Below are 23,296 nucleotides of genomic sequence, written 5' to 3' on the forward strand. Positions count from 1 at the left end.
GTGTAAGGGTTCAGGGTACATGCCTCTTCTGATGAATTCAGATTTATGGCCCGGCAAAATGTCTCTGTCATTTTTTCTGAGCACCTGCTGCAGTTCATCACAGTAAGAAAAGGCAGTCAGGAGGGGAATATTGAGCTCAGGCGCCCCCTACAGGTATAACTGCAGATTCGCAAGTGAAGTGAGTCCAAATTTAAGGAGCCTCTTTAAAAGAACAGAAAATAGAAAAAAAAACTTTGGTAATATTTATGTTACCATCATTCAGAAGAAACGAATAATTGGCTAGATTAATATGATAAGTAAGAAGTAATATTTACGGGTCACAAATAATAATTTATGTGTTATACGTTGTCACATTGTTTTGTTTTTGCAGACATGGCATTTGTTTTGTGCATTTATTTTTTGTTATTTTTAGTACCTCTGCTAGATAAATGTTAAGATTTTATTTTACAGTTTACAACATGTCGCAGAGAATGAAATGATTTATGATAGGAACGCTTTCTTTCCGCAGACGACACGTTAAGGGGAACACATTTACTGCGGACCAGTGTATCTACAAATTATTTCCGGGTAGCTAGACGTAGCTAACTTTAGCTGTGTCTCCGTCTGACGTCTTAGCAGTGGTAAGAAACATTATTGTGCCATAACACGTGTTTATGTTATTGTTTGTGGTTGTTTTAATTGTCTAGTTGGTATTTTAAACAGACAGTGAGTGTTAAAAACAAAAAATATAGTCTGTTTAGAAATGTACTAGCTTTGTAGCTACCGCGGCTAACGCGAACTCGCCTTATATCTTTAATAATAATACCAGTAAGAATATTTCTTTAAACACAGAACATTAATTTTCTAATACATTTAATACCACTTAATGCCAAATTTCAATAAATGTCTTGGTGTCTTTAGTTTATTTAACAGTGAGGTAGCGCAGTACAATGACTGTCAAAAATCCTAAGGCAAGGCCTAACTCTAACACAGCGCTTGTCAATGTTTCATGTTTCTCAAGTCAACTTAAGCCAGTGCTGTACAATGTACTTGGAATGCCTAACTATATCTTCTTCTTTAGGACCAACACAGTCCCGGAAAAGATGGGTATGAATGTTAAAGTGTTTTTCGAGTCACATATTTTTTCATCTAATTTGCAAACACTATTCTATCAACATGTTGCCTTTTTGTAGATATTCTGACATTTGGCTTACACTTGTATGCGATTCAATTTCTGTTCTGTGCTACACAGATAGCGAAGAAAGAACCTATGGTGGCTGTGAAGGGCCAGATGCCATGTATGTGAAGCTGATCTCCTCAGATGGCCATGAATTTATAGTGAAGAGAGAACATGCTTTGACATCTGGAACAATCAAAGCTATGTTAAGTGGACCTGGTAAGAGTTTTAAGTTAAAAAAAAATCTTTAGGTGCTTGTCATATTTTGAAGAAGTGTTTTAATGAAAATTATATTAGATACAAAAGTACTAAAACTACAGTCCTTAAGACTGGTGTCCTGATTTTAGAAACATCCCTGTCCTAACTTCGACTGACTCTGGATGGGGTGTGTTTAGCCAAAAAGAAGCTGAAGGGTTTATTCTTTGTTCATTGAAAGACATTGAAGACACTAGCCCTTGAGAATTGTTATTTACATCAATTGTGTAAAACAGGTGGTCTGTCCAAAAATGGTTTATTCTGAAAGAAGGTTTAATTTGACCAAAATGTGCTATAAATTGATGTGAACCACTGTGCAATTGATGGAATTTTCAGCTAAAAGTGTACCCAACTAAACTTAAGATTCTGTGGTTTCTTTTTTTCTAACCTTTTTTGATAAATGTGATTTGCATTTTCCTAAATTGGGAGTGGGAAGTGCACTGTTTGTAGTCATATTTCATTCATTTGTTGCACAAGCTGAATAAAGTGACAAATCCATTGACTACTGCAGTTATATAGCTAAAGGCAACAGTTGTGTCAAATTCTAAAAAAGGTATTGCTTCCTTTTTTTCTGCTTTGGTCAATGCTGCTTTTTCAACTGGGCCAAGGAAAAAAGTTTGACGATCGTGGGACAGTTTTAAAAAATTCAATTGCACCTGAAAATGTCAAACTACTGGAGTGGAGAAACTTTTACCTAGTTTTTTCTTCTTCTTTTGTTTGAATATTGCTGTCGTTTGGAAAGAGTATAAATAATGATACTGTGCAAAATTCTTTGCTGTAAAATGTAACATAATTGCTTGAGACCTGAACTACAAAGAACTGCAAATGCACCTTGAATTTAGTTCTATAGAAAGAACTGCTGAGATAATTATTTAGTGTGTGCTGCAAGAGCAAATTTTAATTGTTGAATTCTAATTATTTATTTATTCATACATTTTTGCCAACAGGCAATTAATAGGTGAATTGAAACCCTAAAATCACTAAAATTGATCTATGAAAAGGTTTTTGTTGTTTGCCTTTGACCTAGAAAATTTATTTAGCTCTAAAAAATAATAATGCTATAATAAGTGTACAAGTTTTGTCTTCATAAATAAGCCACAATTGCTTTGCTTTCAGCATAGTTTGCTTAATAGTTTGCACTTGAGAATGAGGTGTTTAAAAAATGTAGAAAGATTTATGGTTCTTTACCCTTTATCAAAAAATCTTACCAAATTAACAGATTTTGTATATTTAAAAAAAGATAAACCTTTTCTGTGACAATTTACTTGCAGGACAGTTTGCTGAGAACGAAACCAACGAAGTGAACTTCAGAGAGATTCCATCTCATGTTCTGTCTAAGGTCTGCATGTATTTCACCTACAAAGTCCGTTACACCAACAGCTCTACAGAGATCCCTGAATTCCCCATCGCTCCAGAGATCGCACTGGAACTGCTCATGGCTGCAAACTTTTTGGATTGTTAGACGTTACAGTTATTATGTAAAAGCTTAAACCATTCAAAGCTTTTTTTGGAGGAGTATTTAATTTGTTTTGCCATCTACAACACGTGTTTTGTTTTTGTTGCTTCATACTTTGTCTTATCATTTTGATTGTGTTTAAATAAAAATGTCGTTTTAAATGGTGTTGAACATGGCAGGCCAAAAACATAACTGCACCCTTCACGAAAATCTTTCCTCACCTTCTACATCAATCTTAATAAAGATTTATTTGGTGAGCACTTTATTTCCGCTTCCTCACTTATTTTGCAGTTTGAAATGTTGCACCAAAACAATCATTTTTAGGCACAGCTGGTGTTAAAAGGAGAACAAAATAGCCACTGAAATGGCCTTAAAAAAACTACTTTCACTTTGGCCACAATAACAGTTTCAGTTTAAAAAAGAGAATTTGGCAAGTGTGGTCCTTTTCCTAATGAAATAACGTCCCCTCAACACATATTCCATGATATAAGGGCAGAATACACTTTAGGAAATCCCATTTGTACCAAAAAGCCATTTAGTGCAGCTAAATTAAAGAAAGTGGTTTCTTTTTTTGTTTTATTGGAATCTGTTTTTAGTTAGTTTTTCCTTGGCGAAAAGGCGGCGTCTAAGGGCAGGGATGTACCGTTTAGTTTAGCAATCAACTTTTGTATTTTATAACTGATTTGATCTTTTGTACAGTTGGTGAAACCCAATGAGACAACTATTGTAATATTGGGCTACATGAATAAAACTGAATTGAAAGTCTTGAGCATACAAATGTATTTGTACTTCAAACGATATACCTTTTGTAAACAAGCTTAAATCATCACTTTTTCTGCTTGTCATTTGGTCACTTGTCTAATCTTTAAAATAGGGATGGTTTTCATGTTTCTGATTTGTTTTTTGTCTCACAAATGGGAAAACCTAAATAACATTTGGGAACACTTGAGGGTTTTTGTTGAAATTTGTTGATTTGGACTATTTGTTTACTAAAATGTTTTTCCATTATAGAATATACAGCTTATTGTTTTTAAAGGTAAATTTGGACGTTAACAATTTTGATTTCTCTGAATGTTTGACATTATTTATTCAAATTGGTATCGCGTGACTTCGTCCGAATTTGATCCAGAATGGACGTTTTTTTAACGTGTCTGTGGTTTGGGGGGGGGGGACGAAAGAAAAATGTATCAAGTGTACCTTTAAAATGTCATTTCTTGACATAGAAGGAGCGAAGTGGGATTGGGTGTTGGCTCTGACGGTGCACGTTGTTGGTGTGAAGGCTGTTCTTCTGTCAAAACAACTCTGGTCACGTGGGTCGCTGACGTAGCGTTCTCCGCTCTGCGCTGGTGCAGAGGGGGTTTCCATCATGGCGTCGATGCAGGTAAGAGTACAAATGACAGCGAGCGGAATTTAACAATTTACCCTAAAAGTCTTTTGGTTGTTCTCAGCAGTTTGTGTGTCACTCCGTTTAAATGTAATATTGACTTCATATTGGTAGTTACATGGAGGAAGAAGTGGTGTAATTTTCTTTTTTTAACTCGTCAGGTTAGCGCTGGGTCTCTTTGCTAGCAACACACAAGCAGTCCATCATCATCTACGGCCACAGCTAGTGTAGAAACCGTCAACAGAAACTACATTTCGATGCATGGCAGAGGCTCTTTTGCATGGGATATGTAAATTAAAATCTAGGAACTGGACTATCGTGATAGGAAAAGTCATTGAATTAAATGCGAGCTGCTCTGTATTTGGTCGACATTCACCGTGGTAGCTAACGCGACGGTGCGCAGATTGGGTAGCACTGTACTGCTCATCTGAACAGGTGTACTTGTTCTAAATGATGAATGTCAGAATGTCGGCGTTTTTGTCTCGGATATAAATTCAAGAGATCTGGCAATTAAATGAAAGTCGCTTCCCTTTAGTTTAAATGTATTTTGATTCGGTTTGTTGCGTACCTGTATCAACTATGTTTCGATTAAAGGGACCGAATATTTCCTTGTTGTAGCTAAACAGGGAAACGAAAGTCACTGTTCACCTAAATGCAAACATGAGCTTATCAATAAGGCTTACTTGAGGAAAATGCAGTTAATCTTGATCTTAATAATCAAGCATCTTCTCCCTGACAGAAATGCCCACAGCGGGAGTTGTTGGACAAGCAAAATGTCAAACTTGAAAAATAAATTTCCCCTAATAAATATGCTGTTGCAGATATTTGAAGTGTTTTTTTTTTAAAGAAGGCATGGAGTTTACAAACTATTTTACTTCAACTATTTCCTGTTTCACTGCCTAATCCAGCCTAGTCTAATGTTCACTTATAAAATAAAAACGTCCCACCTTTATCAATATGGGCTTTAATTGAAAATGACTAAATATTTTGTTAAAATGCCAGTATAGTTTTTTAATATATTTTTATGAATCCACTCTTTGATTTATGCAAAGTAAGCTTGTTTTTGGTAGTTTAAATAAAGTTTAAATCAATGTGTAAAAACAATTTCTACCATACTAACATTGTGCTAGTATAGTGCTAGTATTACTAGATATTTGACTGTTGTGCAAACATTTGTACACTTTCTTCCCTCAACAGAAAAGGCTACAGAAGGAATTGTTAGCCCTGCAAAATGATCCACCCCCAGGAATGACCCTCAATGAGAAAAGTGTACAAAACACCATCACACAGTAAGTATAACTTCACATGGTTAAATGATTGCTTAAGAAACTTGAGTAGTTTCTGAAATATTCCATTCCCATTAGAAGACTGTTGACTGCTAACAAAGCGGAGGTCGGTGGAAAAGGCTAAACCAGAGCAGGGAGAGGGGGAATGGGGTCATCCTTGTAACTGGCAGCTCTGGCCCTTCAGTAGAGTCTCTAAGGTTGAGTGTCGCAATTCATCCTTATAAAATATTTAAGGATTGGCATTCATACTGTGCCTGGATAATGATTAACAGAGGTGGCACAGCTACTGCAGGATGGGGGATTTCCCTTGAGGATCTGGGAATGTTGTTAAAGAATGTTTTTCAACTTTTTTCTTTTTTTTTGGACATTTTTATTGAACTATTTTAAGATGCTAAATCAAATTTGGAAATAAGTTTCTCCCCTCATTCTGCTTCGTCATGTTCAGGCATTAATAGTGCTATCACAAGAAAGCAGTTGTTTTTTTTTTTTTACAGTTTTTCCATAATCGTACCAGTTTTTACTATGCCATCTTCCTAATAAGATTAGGCCTCTGTATATTCATGTGAATGAATGCTTGGTGTATCCGACAACTGTCCAAACCAGTTCTGCTGCCTTCCTCTGTCCCTACGTCACAGGTTTTTGGTTGACATGGGTGTGCATGTCGTGTTTGTAGCTGAGATTTAAAGGCCTCAAAGAGAAGATTGTAGTGATTCATAACAGCAGGAGGCTCCTTTTTACAACCTTGTATTTCAAACGGTCCAATGACTCAAACTCCATCCATCAGGTTGAAGATAAACAGCTGTTTTTGAGGATGTTGCTGCACAGCTTTTTGACAGTTTGAGCGTTTTTGTTTGTACTACCTATTGGATTCTTTTGTTTTCTAGAAAATGTCTCTTAGTTAAGAGGATGTACGTTTGTGCTTCTAGTTGGAGTCACTTTTCCAATCAGAAATGAGGAAGTGTCATCCGTTTACATCTCCTCCAAGGTTTCTCAAATGTCACGTTTGGAAGGAAATGGGAGATTGGAAATGATTTGATTTTATAATGTTTTGGGTTCAATTCATGTGTTCTTTATTACTACTCTATGCATACCTTCCTCACATTGAAGGCTTTTAAAACAAGGACGTCTTACAAGGACCTGAACTTGACTTTAATTTAATATTGTAAAGCTAAAAATCCAGAAAATTGTGACAAGTTTGATCTATTTTGCGAGCATTAAAATAATGTCAGAGATTGTGATGCTGCATCGTTGCCCCTTTTTACTTTCTTGGGTTCTTTCTGTGACTAAATTCCCACTTTTTGGTCTCTGCTGGGCCCTAGTATTTAGCTTCTTTAACAAAGCAAATTTGCTTTCTGTCTGAAGCTAAAACTTAACATGTAGTGTACATACGGAGTGGTTCTCCACTCTTTCTGGCTCTGCTGTTATCTGAGCAAGATTGCATTTTTGCCACCAAGCTTCGTGGCTCAGCTTTTTAAGGCTGAATAGATTCTGTCCTTTTGTTCAGTGGAGTATCACATTATCAGACAGTGCTCTCACAACCCTGCAGAGGACTGAATGTCGCTGGAATGAGTCAGATTAAAGGCTTTGGTTTTGACACTTCATGCAGAATTGACAGATTCTGGTGGTTGACTCTTAGGATGATGATGAGAAATTACATTAACCCCGTCTCAGGCTAGTGTTCTTAAAATGATGAAGGAAAATGTCAAAATCTAAATAAATTCATTTAATTCATAAAAACAAAAGCAAGTAACTATTTTAAATATCTACAAACTCCACTGTATTTAATAGATGAATTGAATACATGTTGTAAGCGGAAGTATTTTGTAGTAGTTTTAGTTTAAATCAAAACTGTCTTTTCCATGTTTTCCTGCTTAGTGACAGTAAACTATATTATTTTCAGAAAAGATACTTATAAATGCTGAGTGAACATGTTTAGTTGTTTTAAAAATAAAATTGATATGTTTTGGCAAATTACTTAAATAACATGTTATGCAACTTCTAAAAATACATGCTAATAATAAACTATCATTAATAAAGTGAAGTGGTCAGTTAGAAAAAGTTGTTTATATTAAGGGATGTTTTTCTGCTTCTGTTGTTGTATTCAAAGAATAGAGAGAACAGATTACAGTTCATTCAAATGTATTCTGTTGTATAGTAATTTTGGACCTGATAAGGATTTTGATGATTCTTTATTTAAACCATTTTTTTAAATGTTTTTTTGCATTAAAATCTAAACTAAAAGTAACTTCAGGGTTTTTCTCTTTTATTTTTTTCTACTAAAATCTATCAAATGTTTTTATGTTTAAGAGAGAGCTGTAGGATAGTTATCACTTTTGTTGGGAGATGTTTTTTTTTAAATAAATGTTATGACTTGCACAGCACTTATAAAAGAACGAGCAGCCAAAGTGCCGAACACAGAAATTAAATATAAATAAAATCCCTAAACAATAAAAGAAAGAATAATGATAAAACGATGAAAGCCATGAAGCATTACTAGTTAACCGGTTTGTGTGGTCACATATTATTTTGGCCACTTTATCATTGCTGCGTCACTGCCACAATCTTTTCCACCATTGTTCTGGCAGTGTGATGCTGAAGGACAGCAGATACTGCAGAAAGTGACCTGCCGGCACATTTCAGCCGTGATCCTGGCGTCTGCGTCCCATGTTCCATATCTGGGTACACGGGACTGCTTTCACAAAACGAGTGTCAAAGATAAAAGGGGAGTGTGTTGTCCCCGAAATGTTAAATGAAGGTGAAGAAAGCTGCAAACTCCTGGGTTTTTTCCATCACATGGAGATCAGATAGCTTACACGTGATACAAGAAGCAGTTTGTGAGGAAAAGAACTGTGCTTGATGTCTGTATGTTTTTTAATTGTTTACAAATGGAATTTAACCCAGGATAAAGAGCTTCTCTAAAGTATGTGCCGTCTTGCCTCCTTTTTGGTTTGCATGTCATAAAGCAGAACCAGAAGATTATGAAACAACTTGTCATTCTATACTGACCAAATGTTTTTCTTGCAGCAACTAAGACTAAATGTCTGATTTGATTCTTTCTATCATATAAATAAAGTAAATGTTTAACCTCTTTTAAGTCTATCTTCATAAATTCTTTGTTCATTCAAGGAGGGACCACTTGTGTTTAGATGCAGTTCAGAGTGAAATCTTTTCTATAAAAATTCTATAATTTTTTTTAATAGAATTTAAAGAAATGCACTAAAACATTTTTCTGGGCTAATGTCGATTATCTATTCAAGTTGTAAAATGTATATTTTCCTTGTTATTGCCAGATAATTGACTCAAATACCTGTGTGCTCATAACTATCTGTTGCATGAAAGCCAGCTAATTTAATAACCGTTGATTCTACCTTCTAGCCATAAAACAAACCATCTTACAACTTCTAGTGGATCAACATTTTGGCCAGCAGCTGTCGGTGAGCTGCCCATTTTAGAGGCTGCTGTTGTTTATGGAAACCTACTGAACATTCCTCTCCTTTATCTATTGCTTTATTGTTCCCTCAGTGGGGGTAGAAAGCAAGTCTGAAGACATTCTGACCATATTTTTTAATCGCATCACAGATTGGATGTCTCGTTAATGCTGCTTTTATTTTGGTGGGGTTATTGAATCCTGTTTTTTGTCTCTTGCTTGTCTTTTAGGTGGATTGTAGATATGGAAGGAGCGCCTGGGACTCTGTATGAAGGAGAGAAGTTTCAGCTACTTTTCAAATTTAGTGGTCGATATCCTTTTGATTCACCCCAGGTAAGCACGGCCCCACACGACCCTGAATGTGAGACTTTCTAGAGCTCTTTGTCCCGTGCAGCTGGAAAGGTTTAATAATAAATCAGGTTCTTTTTAAGAACTAGCAGCTAGACTGAGTGTCTACGTTTGACGGAACTATTGGAGGCTTTGAAAGATCTCTATTCAGACAAAAAAAGACAATAACATAAGGATAAACTAAGGCAATTGCTCCTTTTCCATGGCTGATAAGAAGTTTTTCCTGTTTTAGACTAAAGGTTCTGCAAATCAATGTGAGAAATGGAGGTAAAAGTTGTTTAGTACCTGTACAGAGCTGCTTTATGGGTGGTGTATTGGTCACACTCTCTTGTTAAAGGAGCGTGCTTTAGAAACAGTGGAGCTTGGATTCAGTCAAATAGTTTCACTCGACTGTTTGTTATGCTAGTCAATTTCTTGACCATCTAAAAATCCAAAATTCCGAACTAAAACCCAACTGAGCTGCTTGGACACAACTCTATTTACTGTAAGGCCAGACTGTCAAAGGTCGGACAGGTCAATACTGTTCGATGGCGTTCTGTGTTTGTGTTCGGTTGCATCAACATAATCAGAGAAAATGTCCCTTACTTTCTGGGATTCTCCCCAACATGCTCATAAATATGTTGCCTTATAAAACTGACCTGATCTATTGATTTTCTGTTTTAGAACCACCTGATGTTAGACTCTAATGAAAGGATTTCTTTGACGTAGTTTACTTCTATAGATGTTCACACTTCTCATTTGCTGCCAAAGCTTAAAGTTAAACACTTCAAAATCTTCACTCACCACCATCCTGAAATTTCTCGACATCTTTCGATTTCTAGACGTATTGGCTAATTTTGTTCATAGATTGCTAGTTTTTGAATAGCTTTTAGGTTTTTGGATTAATCAATCTTTAGTTTTGTGTTATGTTTGCTTATAAATAAAGCTGTTCTTGTTTTTTTAAATCATTTTTTTATTTTACCTGGAAATAATTTGTAATTTTAGATGTTCCTATCTGCCTTGTATTTTGCTCTCTGTGAGTGAAGGATTATACATCTTAACCCCAATCTCAGCTCTTTCTCTGGTGCTATAATCTGGATTATATGGACATTGATTACCTGTTTACAAATCAGTAATAACGTAAGAAGGCTAAAAGTACAGTCTTCCCATATCGAATCAATCGTACAAAACAAAGAAAAGCTCTTATTTTTAGCAGCATAAACCATAATGTAAACAGTGAGTAGAAGCAGCTGGAATGAGGAAACTCTTTGCCATATTTTCACTGCATTATAATCTTTCTGCCTCCTTTACTGACCTTTTATATGAACAGCTGATCTCTTGAACTTAATCCTATAGCCTAATGTTTCTCCAGAAAGTAGTTGTAATAATAATCGAGTTTTTTTAAACTAAAGTAAGAAAAAATAACTTTTCCTTACTTTACTTGTTTGATCGTGAACAGGCCTTCATTCCGTATTAAGTTAGGAAAAACTGCGTTCATCTTTGTTTGTCACTTATAACTTTGAGTACTGTAACCTGTCTTTCCTCTGCGCAGGTGATGTTCACAGGGGAGAATATACCTGTTCATCCGCATGTGTATAGCAACGGTCACATCTGTTTATCTATTCTGACAGAAGATTGGTCACCAGCGCTCTCAGTGCAATCTGTTTGTCTTAGCATTATCAGCATGTTGTCCAGCTGCAAAGAAAAGGTAAGTAGTTGAACGCAGAAGTTCCTGTTCTTCCTGTTCTTCACCTCTTGGACATTTTTATTTATCTATTTTTATTTTTTTGGCAGAGACGGCCACCAGATAACTCTTTTTATGTAAGAACGTGTAACAAAAATCCAAAGAAAACAAAATGGTGGTATCATGGTGAGTACTTTGTCACTACTTTTTTGATTATAAATTTTTTTTTATCAATTTTAAACTGGCTTTCTTGTACTTTTCCCTCCACAGATGATACTTGCTAATGTACAAACTTTCTATTAATGGTAGAAGACGCAGCCCTACTGACCTACATGAAGCACTTTTTAATCCTTCAGTCTTTGAACTCTGACTTGTGACTGGAACATTGGAAACCAAGCGCAGGACTGCCTATCCCCCCCACCCCACCCCACCCCCCACCGTGGACAGTCGGCTGCATGTTTTTAGTTTGCTGTAACATAGAAAGTGGAAGTAAATGAACATTTGGATGCACCCACACAATATGGTTTGTGGCGAGACAGCCACAGTGCAGCGAGCAGGAAAGGAAGAGTTGTGGTGAGCTAATTATAATTCCTGTTTTAAGATTATTGTTACTTTTTTTTCCGTTTGTATTTAGGTGCATTTTAGGGTTTTGTGTCGTGCAATAATAACTGATGGATGCATGCTTGGGCCTACAAAGACAAAAATCCAAATCCAGTCATCATCTTGAAGGAGTCTAACCATCAAAACCCCAAGAAAATGCATCATCCGTTTAGTTTTTTTTCTCCTTTCACTATCATTGTTATGCACTGTGAAATGATTTAGTTTCAAAGAACCTGTGCACATTTATCCCCCCAACTTGCAGATGTACTGTAAGAAATCCTCCACCTATTTATCAGGTTTAAGGCTTTTAGTTTCAAAGTACAAACAGTTTCCACCTTGACACCTGATGGCAGTTCTTCCTGCTGTTGTTGCTACAGATGGAACTAAAGTGATATTAGATCTAAAGTTATTTAATGACCTCACTGTACATCTCCACTCGTGGTTCGGGGTAGTTGTCAGTAGTCCAGCCTTCAAGATGTGCAGCAGCTTATCTTCCATTTAAAGAATGTCTGTAGGGAAACATTGTTGCAGGATTCTTTTTTGTTTTTTAATTTGTACAATACTTTTTTTAAATATAGGCTTTAATTTTTTCTTCCTCTAAACTATTTGATTTTAAGTGTATGTTTTTTTTTGTATTCTTGTTTTGCCCTTAGCCGATACTTTAAATGGGGGATTATAGTAACAATTGAGGGTTCTTGTTTTTTTTTTATTTCTTTCCTAATTGTTACTTAATTGAAATCCTCATTTGATCTCCAGTGCAGCAGTGAATGATAAAATGAGGCTTTGTTGGAGTTGTATAGAGAAGGCATTTGTGATTTTTTTTTCTTTTTTTTTTTTTTTCTTCCCCTCCTGGTCAGAGTTGTGACTCAGGTACTTTTTCAATAAAGAGATCACCTCTAAAAAAAAACAACAAAAAAAAGAGAGAAAACTATCGTATATTTTGAATTAAACTATATTTGCACCAAAAGAGACTGTTATGCTGTAAACTTATAACATGTCTAAAACTCTTGTATGCTTTAGAACTATTGGATGATGTGAAAAGGTTTGGCAGATGGTACATTAACTTCCTAGCTGAGGGATGAGATGAGTGCTTATTTTACTGAAAATTAGTCGACATCGACATCTTTCACTACATTTTTTGCTGCGTACAGTCAGCGATAAACTTGTACTATAGGGGCGCATGCAGTTTTGATATTCTGATTTTGACACTAGACTTTCCAGAAAGTAGATGAGTCGTTGGGGGGGTATTACTACACTTCCAACCAGAGGATTTGGTCAATTCAGGCTGTAATCACTCCATTCCTCAAGCAAATGTTTATCACCATCCAGTCGGAGATACTTGAATTTTCCTTCTATTTTTTTGTATTTATGCCTACTTTTTTCCTCCCGTCGCCTGGTGTTCTTCCTTGATTGAACTAGAGTGAATGTGACTATAATCTTTATTGTACAAGCAGTTAAAACAGCACACATTGTTCTAGAAATTATATAGATAACTTAAAGACTCTTGAATTTTTTTTTCTTTGCTTTTCTGCAGTGGGTGTTGTCCAATGTGTAAATGCAGTCATGAAAGCATTCGTGCAACAAGCAGTAGATCAAAGGACATCTTCATCTGTTGGGAGTGATTATGTTACAAGGGTTTGGATGTGATTTCTTTATTTTTATTTTTAAAACAATGCTACCCCCTTTTTTTTATTTAATTTGTTGTTTTCAATGTGGGTTTGGACTCTTAGCTTGCAGACTCTTATGAGTGAAAACACTAATGAGGGTGAGTTATTTATATTTAAAATGTTATTTTGGGATGTGCAAGCTCCATGTAATAGGTGCCTGTTCATTTTCATAATCAATAAAAGCAAAGATTCACTTTTATTCAACATTTGGTTTGCACCAAAACATGACAGTGTCTTTTGTGTCTTCTGTAATTCTTTTTTTTGTTTTTTCCAAAATTGGGTCAAATCCTTTGACAGTGATTCTTGGAAGATGCATCAAAAATTTTCCCAGAGTACAGAGTGCCTTGTTTTTGTTGTCTGTCAGCTTTCGGCCGCTTTCAACCAAAACTCCCAACAATCAATCAGTCATAATCCCTTTGTACAATAGTGAATATTTACAACAGCCTCATTCACCCCCCCCCCCCCCCCCCTTTAGGTTGTTTTAGAGTTGTTTTAACCTGTGATACTCCAAAAGAACCTTAATAAATGAGATATTTTCTACAACATAAAATGGCTTTACAAATACAAATGTCCTTATGATGTGCTGTTCTTTTTTCCCCAAATTAAAATGTTTCACATTTTAATTTTTTCATTCATAGTTCTTAGGAGAAAAAAACATTCAATGGTAATCGTGAGCACAATGAATCACATCTGTGTAAATTAAAGATTCAGGTTGCTTTGCACTTGTTTTTTATTTATATATATATTTATATATATACATACAAATATTTATCTCGACAGTAACTTGGGGAAATATAACCTGAACAAGTCGCGCCCTCTTGTGGTTGTTTGCAATACTACGCCAAAGTTTAACACTGAATTACAAACACATAAATAACCGAGTAAATAATTATTTCTCTGATACGAGGCATATGATGCTTAAAGTTCTGTAACCTAGTTTTCATTTTTACTGTATTTCTCTTCGTCCCAAATTTGGGAAACTTAAGGCAAATTAATTCCAGTCTGGAACTATAATTTTAAAATGAAATCTAGCATTGCATCATCTGAGTAAATTGCAAAAGAAAGCCAGTGTGCAGACAATGCTAAAAATAAATGAAAAAAATAAAAACACGAGCGCTTTTAAATCTGAAAAGTATTTTTGCAGCCCTGAAGAAGCGAACTGGGACTAAACCATTTTCAACTCTGCGGGGAGGTCCGATTCTTTCAGTATTTACCCCCACTCAAACTCCTTTTACATTTCTATAGCTTTTTATACTTCTAACAATCATCGAATTAGAGCTGTAAAAATAAATGCAATAAAAATAAATACTGAGCTTTTTATCCTATTCAGAAGTATACGTTTTTAACACTTCCATCACTGACAATTAAAATGGTGTGTTCCCCTCTTTCCATCCAGTTCTCTTTAGTGTTTGCCAATGTTGGAGGTGTAACTGGGGTCTGGCCCTGGACAAAGGTAAAAGAAATCCCCCTAAATGCTTGTCCTGTCGTGTTAGGGTGGGGTAATAACCAGTAGTCACACTATGGCCAGCCCGTGTGTGGTTAGCGTAGGCTAAAAACGTTCCAGACTGTCGTGGAAGAAGGGGCAGTACGAAGAAGATGCTAGCAAAGAAGGGTGTTCGGCCGACCAGCCATGATGAGCCTCAACCGGCTAATCAAGCGCAACCGTGGGAGGATGGAGGAAAAATATCCATCAGGGGAAAACACAACAACACTTTCACGATAGCTCGTGAACGGACCCTTCCCGGGAAAGGGATTTTAGAGGCTGACATGCGCAGAAAACAGTGTTTTTATGCTGGTATTTATTGTTAGCTTCCTGCTACGCTGGGATGTAAAGTCGAGGCTGCAGGCAGTTGTGAGGATCTGCAGCTCGTATTTATGTCAACTTTACATTTTTCAGCTTTACTGTGTGCAAAACGTGTTAATCTGATGATGCGTTAGAAATCATGACAAATGATGATGCTGTTGACACTCAAGATGCAGCAGCACTGGGGTGTGTGTTTGTTTATAATAACTATCTAATACTATTTATAACATATATAATGCTTATAATTCACAAGTTCCTTAAAGGAAGCTTACAGATATAAGCATTGAAATGTTGGGAATAGACATACTTTAGCATAGGTTTGTATTTTTGGTATATTACCTTTCAAAAATAAATGCAGATTTCAGTTTAGTGCTCCATATTTTTGCCCAAAAATGATTGTATTTGGTTATAATATTACATTTTTAATTTTTAAAATTTGTACTGCCTTGAAATTGAATAATGAGCATCATGACAAAAGTTGTTGGAGGAGATTCAGCTTTGAAGATTTGTAACTTTCTTTGTAACTTGTGTGAAGATGAATTTTTATCCATCATTTTATTGATGGATTATTTAATATAATTATAGAATTGGAAGACTATTTTGTCCTGATATGTTTAATTAGTGTTGAATTAGTGGATATTGTCAAACAACAACAGCAGTATCTACACAACAAAGTCTTTTTAAAGTCCTGAATGACATTTCTGTATCATCTCAGATGTCTATATAATGTAGGTCTGTGTAGCAACAAAAGTGATTGAGCATCCTTTGCCGTGTTTGGTCTTGACTGCTCTATCTCAGACTTTCTTTTCTGGAGAATGTGGCCGCAGTAACATGAGGAAAGCGCCTTCAAATAAAGGTCCATTGTGTGGTTGTATTAGCTGCGTTCGGATCACAGAGTGAGACACGCTTAGAGCTTCTCCGTTTGGAGTCTGCTTTCCAGACTCGCTGCACAAAATCTCTCAAATGACCGTAAGCAGCTTAAAGTAGTTTGGAATATAAGTAGAGGTTAAGGACATTTTTCTTATGCTACTACATTGATGTACCACTGTGTCCTTTTAGAATCATGACAAACGTTGATGTCTTTGTGATGAAATGTTGATGTTCGGTTTCAGGAATCGAGCATGGCTCAAGTGAAAGTACAGACCACAGCGCCCCTGGCTGGTCCTGGCCTTTCCGCCGGAGTTCCCCCGGCGGCCATGGCCAGCCCAGGACCCCTGGGTCTGCAGCCCTCTGTCAACGGCACAGGCTCGGCTCCAGCACCCGCCTGCCCTGCTCCTGCAGTCGGATATGGGGACGCTCCTGTGTCTGTCACACCACCAGGTAGCTCACAACCCGACAAGCGCTCCTCCTTTTTATTGCTTCTCATTGCGCAGGTTGGATTGACATTGTAATGTGTTCTATTGTGCTTCTTTTTTTTAAATTTTTTTTATAGGCCCGCCCCAGGAAAACATGGCAAACCCTAAAGAGAAAACTCCAATGTGTTTGGTGAATGAGTTAGCCCGTTTCAATAGGATGCAGCCACAGTACAAGCTCCTAAACGAAAGAGGACCTGCACATGCCAAGGTGAGGGGTTAAGACACATGTGTCAAACTCAAGGCCCGGGGGCCAAAGTGGCCCGCCATGTCATTTAATGTGGCCCGCGAGAGCATAAAAGTTTTTAATTTCTTAAAATATATATATTTTTTGTAGTTGATTACATAATAATCTAGCCACAGGGGTTGCAAGCCAGTTGCCTCTGTGCCGGTCCCAAGCCCGGATAAATAGAGAGGGTAGCGTCAGGAAGGGCATCCGGCGTAAAAATTGCCAAAATAACCATGCGAATCATCCACAACACTTTAGACATACCGGATCGGTCGAGGCCCGGGTTAACAACGACCGCCACCGATGCTGTTAACCTACAGGGTGTCGGTGGAAATTTGACTACTGTTGGTCGAAGAAAGAGGGGAGGCAGAAGGGTCCGTGGCCAGAGAGAGAAGGGAAAAGGCAGGAACATAGGTTTGAGAATAGGGACTCTTAACGTTGGCACAATGACAGGGAAAGGCAGAGAGCTGGCAGACATGATGGAGAGAAGGAAGGTAGATGTACTGTGTGTGCAGGAGACAAGGTGGAAGGGCAGCAAGGCACGTAGTATTGGAGGAGGATACAAACTGTTCTATCATGGTGTTGATAGGAAGAGAAACGGGGTAGGAGTGATTCTGAAGGGGGAGTTTGTAAACAGTGTTCTAGAGGTGAAAAGAGTCTCAGACAGGATGATGAGCTTAAAGTTAGAAATCGAAGGGGTGATGGTGAATGTAGTCAGTGGGTATGCGCCACAGGTTGGCTGTGAGTTAGAAGTGAAGGAGAGATTCTGGAGTGAGTTGGATGAGGTCATACAGAGTTTCCCCAGAGGAGAGAGAGTTGTTATTGGAGCAGACTTTAATGGGCATGTTGGTGAGGGCAATAGAGGTGATGAGGAGGTGATGGGCAGGTTTGGTGTGAAGGAAAGGAATCTGGAGGGACAGATGGTGGTGGACTTTGCGAAGAGGATGGAAATGGCTGTAGTCAACACTTACTTCCAGAAGAGAGAGGAACATAGAGTGACATACAGAAGTGGAGGTAGGAGTACTCAGGTGGACTACATCCTATGTAGACGAGGTCATTTGAGAGAGGTTATTGACTGCAAAGTGGTGGTAGGAGAGAGTGTAGCCAGACAGCACCGCATGGTGGTGTGTAAGATGACTCTGGAGGTCAGGAAGAAGAAGATAGGGAAAACAGAAAAGAAGACCAAGTGGTGGAAGCTACAGAATGAAGAAACTTGTGAGGAATTTAGGCAGAAGTTGAGACAGGGTCTGGGTGGTCAGGATGAGCTTCCAGATGACTGGGAAACTACAGCAGAAATTATCAGGGAAACAGGTAGGAAGGTGCTAGGTGTGTCATCTGGAAAGAGGAAAGACGGTAAAGAGACTTGGTGGTGGAATGAGGAAGTACAGGAATGCGTCCAGAGGAAGAGGTTGGCTAAAAAGAAGTGGGATGTAGAAAGGACTGAGGAAGGTAGACAGGAGTACAAGGAAGCGCAGCGTAGAGTGAAGAGAGAGGTGGCAAAGGCCAAACAGAAAGCTTACGATGAGCTATATGACAGGTTAGACACAAAGGAAGGAGAGAAGGACTTGTACAGGCTAGCCAGACAGAGAGACAGAGATGGGAAGGACGTGCAACAGATAAGGGTGATTAAGGACAGAGATGGAAAGGTGCTAACAACCCAGGAGAGTGTACAGAAAAGATGGAAGGAGTATTTTGAGGAGCTGATGAACGTGGAAAATGACAGGGAAAGAAGGGAGGAAGATGTGGTTGTTGTGGAGCAGGAAGTAGCAGAGATTGGAAAGGATGAGGTTAGGAAAGCTCTGAAAAGGATGAAGAGCGGAAAGGCCGTTGGTCCTGATGACGTTCCTGTGGAGGTATGGAAGTGCTTAGGAGAGACAGCAGTGGAATTTCTAACAAGGTTGTTCAATAGGATTTTAGAGAGTGAGAAGATGCCTGAGGAATGGAGGAGAAGCGTTCTGGTTCCGATCTTTAAGAACAAGGGTGACACGCAGAACTGCAGCAACTATAGAGGAATAAAGTTGATGAGCCACACAATGAAGCTGTGGGAAAGAGTAGTGGAAGCCAGGCTTAGGAAGAAGGTGGAGATCTGTGAGCAGCAGTATGGTTTCATGCCCCGTAAGAGCACCACTGATGCCATTTTTGCTTTGAGAATGTTGATGGAAAAGTACAGAGAAGGTCAGAAGGAGCTGCATTGTGTGTTCGTAGATTTAGAGAAGGCGTATGACAGGGTGCCGAGGGAGGAGCTGTGGTACTGTATGAGGTCGTCTGGAGTGGCAGAGAAGTATGTCAGAGTAGTTCAGGACATGTATGAGAGAAGTATGACGGTGGTGAGATGTGCTGTAGGTCAGACAGAGGAGTTCAAGGTGGAGGTGGGACTACACCAAGGATCAGCTTTGAGTCCTTTTTTGTTTGCTATGCTGATGGACAGGCTGACAGACGAGGTAAGACAGGAATCTCCCTGGACAATGATGTTTGCGGATGACATTGTAATTTGCAGTGAGAGTAGAGAGCAGGTGGAGGAACAGCTAGAGAGGTGGAGGTTTGCTCTGGAAAGAAGAGGCATGAAGGTCAGTCGTAGTAAGACAGAATACATGTGTCTGAACGAGAGGGATCAAGGTAGAAGCGTTAGGTTACAGGGGGCTGAGGTGAAGAAGGTGCAGGAGTTTAAGTACTTGGGGTCAACAGTTCAGTGTGATGGGGAGTGTGGAAAAGAGGTGAAGAGGCGAGTGCAGGCAGGTTGGAGCGGTTGGAGGAAAGTGTCAGGAGTGTTGTGTGACAGAAGAGTGCCAGCAAGACTCAAAGGAAAGGTGTACAAGACAGTGGTGAGACCAGCTCTGCTCTATGGGTTAGAGACGGTAGCAGTGAGACAGAGACAAGAGGCTGAGATGGAGGTAGCGGAGATGAAGATGTTGAGGTTCTCCTTAGGAGTGACCAGGTTAGACAGGATAAGGAACGAGTACATCAGAGGGACGGCTCATGTTGCCTGTGTTAGCGACAAAGTCAGAGAAGCCAGACTGAGATGGTTTGGACATGTTCAGAGGAGGGATAGTGGATATATTGGTAGAAGGATGTTGGAGATGGAGCTGCCTGGCAGGAGGGCAAGAGGACGGCCAAAGAGGAGATACATGGATGTCTTAACAGAGGACATGAAGTTGGCTAATGTTAGGGTAGAAGATGTCCATGATAGAGTGAGGTGGAAAAGGATGATTCGCTGTGGCGACCCCTGATGGGAAAAGCCGAAAGAGAAAGAAGAGTTGATTACATAATAATTATGTGTAGTTGCTGTTGTATTTATTCAATGTTTGCTGGTCTTATGTTTGTATGCAGACAAATTGTTGTCATCAGACCATCAGTTGGATGCTGTGTGCAGCCTTTTTGTGTAAAATGTTACATGTGTAGTAATACATGTTCTTTTTAGCTCAGTTTTATGTTATTTTTCTTTATTCACTCCTTCATTAATGGAGTTATGTGGGTTTTAATGAGCGGACAAAATGTAAAAGGATCTATGCTAGAGTAACAAGGAAACATATGTTCTCTATGCAACTATTTTAATACATAAATAATGAGTTATTCATCATCAAGGAGTGGTTACACTTTTTTTTCCATTACATTTAGTTACATGTGTAAGTTATATCTGGCCCTTTGAGGAAAACCACTATGCTGATGTGGCCCTCAGTGAAAATGAGTTTGACACCCCTGGGTTAAGACATTTATCCTTATGTTAAAAAAAAATGTTTTGATGATCACTAAAATCAACAGACGTTCCAATTTCTCTGCTCTTTTATGCTGAACACATAAAACTACTGTTGGTTGTACGTTCTGTCGGCTTAAGTTGGAAAGAGTGTTATGTCTGTAAGGTAAAGCTTTTTCCTCCTGGTTTGACTATTGCAGATCTTCACGGTGCAGCTGACTCTTGGGGAGCAGGTATGGGAGGCAGAAGGCACCAGCATAAAAAAGGCCCAGCACTCCACTGCTGCCAAAGCCCTGGCTGAGAGTGTCCTTCCCAGGCCTGCACCGCGCTCCCCAAAAGTTGACATCAACAGCAACCCAGGTATTGCAGTCATCTCAGAATTGCCCCAGACTGCAAAGAAAAAAGAATCACTGCCATAATGTTAATAATCAAGAAATAACTATAACCTACGGTACAGAAAATACACATTTACTTTACAACCCAGATCTATTTTGACTTGAAACATCGATGAATTGCTTGTTTTTAGAAATGTTAGAGATCTTCTTTCTAAATATCTGTGCAACATTCAACACTAAAGTAACACTGAGGTATCTTTCTCTCTGATCAAAACTTCACTTTTTCCCAAATAATAATACAGCACTGTTTTTATGGTTTGGTTTCCATTTCATTGTAAATATAAAAAGAAAAACATTTTTTTGTTTAATCACAGAACTGTAAAAAGATACATTTTTAAAATAATATATTTTACAGTCTGACAGTGATTCCTTATAGAGTCAAATATTTTTAGTTCCAACCAGGATGATGCTGTTGCAGCAAATCTTGAGTTTAAATTTAAACAAATCAAGCCAAACATGGCTATTAAACTTAAGTTTCTTTGTCCATCGTTTTGTATTAATACAACTACTACTACTACTATATAGAATATTTATCTGTATTTTTAACGTATATTTGTGGATCATTGCCACTGTCTGGATAGTAACTTGACCTTTTTGTGCTGCAGGAGAGAAGACTATGTGCTTTAAACTTATTCCAATTAAAAATAAAAAGTTTATAATCAAAGAAACCTTTTACCTTCACTGTCAGCAGCAGTAATTGATCGTACGGTTGGAAAACAGTTTAATCTCCTTAAAAAAAGTTTTTAAAAAAATGAACGTCTTCAAATGACATCAATGTTACCTTTCCCCTTATATTACTTTCATCCCAAAACCAGAATGCATAAAGCAGAGCCATAGAGCTGTTGAGTGTCAAACAGTCGTGTTATCTGAGAAAAAGGTGGCAATCAAAACAGAAGAAGCAAGTAGGAGAATACAAAAGTCAAATAAAATATTTGGAAAACCATTCGATGACTCAAAGAAATGACTTTTGATCACGTCTCCATTGGCCTGTACTGTTCATGATGACATTACGTTATGCTTATAGGCAGTATAACACCCACAGTGGAGCTGAATGGACTGGCGATGAAGAGGGGGGAACCGGCGATCTACAGACCCTTGGATCCTAAGCCCATGCCCAACTACAGAGCGAACTACAACTTCAGAGGGATGTTTAACCAAAGGTAAGCCCCGCAAGTGTTGGATTGGTTTTACTTGTTTTATTTGTTGCGGATACGGTGTTAGCCAGGTTAGTACATGTATCTATATTTTTCCAAGAATGCAAAAGACTTTTACATTATAAAACACTCTGCATGCTCTATTTTTCCATTTAAAAATGATCTTTTGTATGTTCAGAAGTAGATGGCTAATGCACAAAGGGATAGATTGTTTTTTTTAGTCGCCCAGCTCAGTGGGTGGTTCTTGACACATCTGTTCATCTTGGATTACCTGAAGGGGAATAGTTTCTTTGGCTCAGGTATTTTTTATCTGATCAATGGGGGGCTCGTCTTAGTGTCTTTTTGCTCTCAGTCTCTGTCACTTTGCCCCTTTTTTTGTTTTTGTTCTTTACCCAGTGCTGTCCGTCCACTTTTTCAACATTTAAAGATGCCATCACTGAAGGAATGTTGCTTTAGATTTATAGGCTGGCTGGAGTCAAATCCGGGTCTGTTCTGCTGTTCTCACTAATGTGAACGCTGATGAGAATATCACAGGAGTTAAAAAATATGCAGGAATGCAAGCTTATTGTGTAATTGCTGCTGGAATGAAAATGAGAGTGAATGGTTGTGGCTTCAGAATGCATTGTAAATTGTTCAGTATGCACCTTGTTTCCATTCATTAACAGATGGAAGAGGCCCCGGCCTTCTCCACACCCTAAGGAGGGCTTCTGGGTGGGATGATCGACTTATACTGTAATGTTTGCTTGTGGTTTCACTCTATAAAGGTTTCCCACAACTAACTAAGCTGTGTTAAAATGGAAACTGCAATACAAGGCATGGAAGTATGAAAATTGTTCACCTTAATTGCTTTGATAAATAGACACTCTGGAAGGTTTGTTCGACTGAAGTCCATCTCCAGATGGCAGTGTTTCTTCATTTTAGAAGTTTTGATGGTTTGTCCTTCAAAAATAATTGAACAACCATTTTAAAACTATAAAGGCATGAATATGTTGGATTGTTGACAAAAAATGGGTCACTTTATTCTGCTAAAAAAGGGGCAATAAGTTGCATAAAGACTAAAAACTGTGATTGACTTTTGGTTTAAACTCTCAGCTGTTTTAGACCAAACTTTCTTTTAAAAAAAAGGCAGGCTGCTGTTTTTGTGCAGATTTATGATTTTATGTCTGTTTTATAAGGCAAACAAATACTCTACACATTTTCTGAGAGAAAGCTCATGAACTATAAAACCTTAATAAAGGTTAAATAATAATGATGCTGAAGGTCGAAACAGAAGAGATTGTTGTAAAATGCAGGTGTCCTTCCTGTATTGGTCAGTGACTCAGCGGCAGTGTTGAGTAGTCATCAGACGGCGTAGCATCTGGCACACACCTTTTTACTATTTGAACCATGCTGGAACAAACAGGGAGGGAAAGATAAATGTCTTTGGAGG

At 38.1% G+C, this 23,296-nt stretch overlaps 3 protein-coding genes across 3 annotated transcripts in view; all 3 read left to right on the top strand.

Annotated features, from left to right (window-relative positions):
- The first annotated feature begins 511 nt into the window (after nt 1-511).
- Nucleotides 512-3,132, top strand: eloc (elongin C). The gene is made up of 4 exons (XM_004081021.4): nt 512-620; nt 1,061-1,086; nt 1,232-1,375; nt 2,683-3,132. Exons 2-4 carry the CDS (start codon nt 1,083-1,085, stop codon nt 2,871-2,873), a joined length of 339 nt encoding a protein of 112 aa, XP_004081069.1. The 5' UTR covers nt 512-620; nt 1,061-1,082; the 3' UTR covers nt 2,874-3,132.
- Nucleotides 3,133-4,147: 1,015 nt separating this feature from the next.
- Nucleotides 4,148-13,467, top strand: ube2w (ubiquitin conjugating enzyme E2 W). The gene is made up of 6 exons (XM_011488874.3): nt 4,148-4,248; nt 5,449-5,540; nt 9,195-9,297; nt 10,844-10,999; nt 11,086-11,161; nt 11,246-13,467. The coding sequence occupies exons 1-6, from the start codon at nt 4,234-4,236 to the stop codon at nt 11,257-11,259; spliced, it is 456 nt and encodes a 151-aa protein (XP_011487176.1). The 5' UTR covers nt 4,148-4,233; the 3' UTR covers nt 11,260-13,467.
- Nucleotides 13,468-14,602: 1,135 nt separating this feature from the next.
- The window catches only part of stau2 (staufen double-stranded RNA binding protein 2), a 101,934-nt gene continuing 93,240 nt past the window's right edge, over nt 14,603-23,296 (top strand). Inside the window, exons 1-5 of the mRNA XM_004081251.4 lie at nt 14,603-14,695; nt 16,159-16,366; nt 16,479-16,609; nt 20,519-20,678; nt 21,738-21,873. Coding sequence (XP_004081299.3) covers nt 14,612-14,695; nt 16,159-16,366; nt 16,479-16,609; nt 20,519-20,678; nt 21,738-21,873 — 719 coding nt within the window. The 5' untranslated portion in view covers nt 14,603-14,611. The remainder of the gene's footprint in view (nt 14,696-16,158; nt 16,367-16,478; nt 16,610-20,518; nt 20,679-21,737; nt 21,874-23,296) is intronic.

Source organism: Oryzias latipes, chromosome 20 (genome assembly GCF_002234675.1).
Source record: "Oryzias latipes chromosome 20, ASM223467v1".
NCBI classification, from domain to species: domain Eukaryota; kingdom Metazoa; phylum Chordata; class Actinopteri; order Beloniformes; family Adrianichthyidae; genus Oryzias; species Oryzias latipes.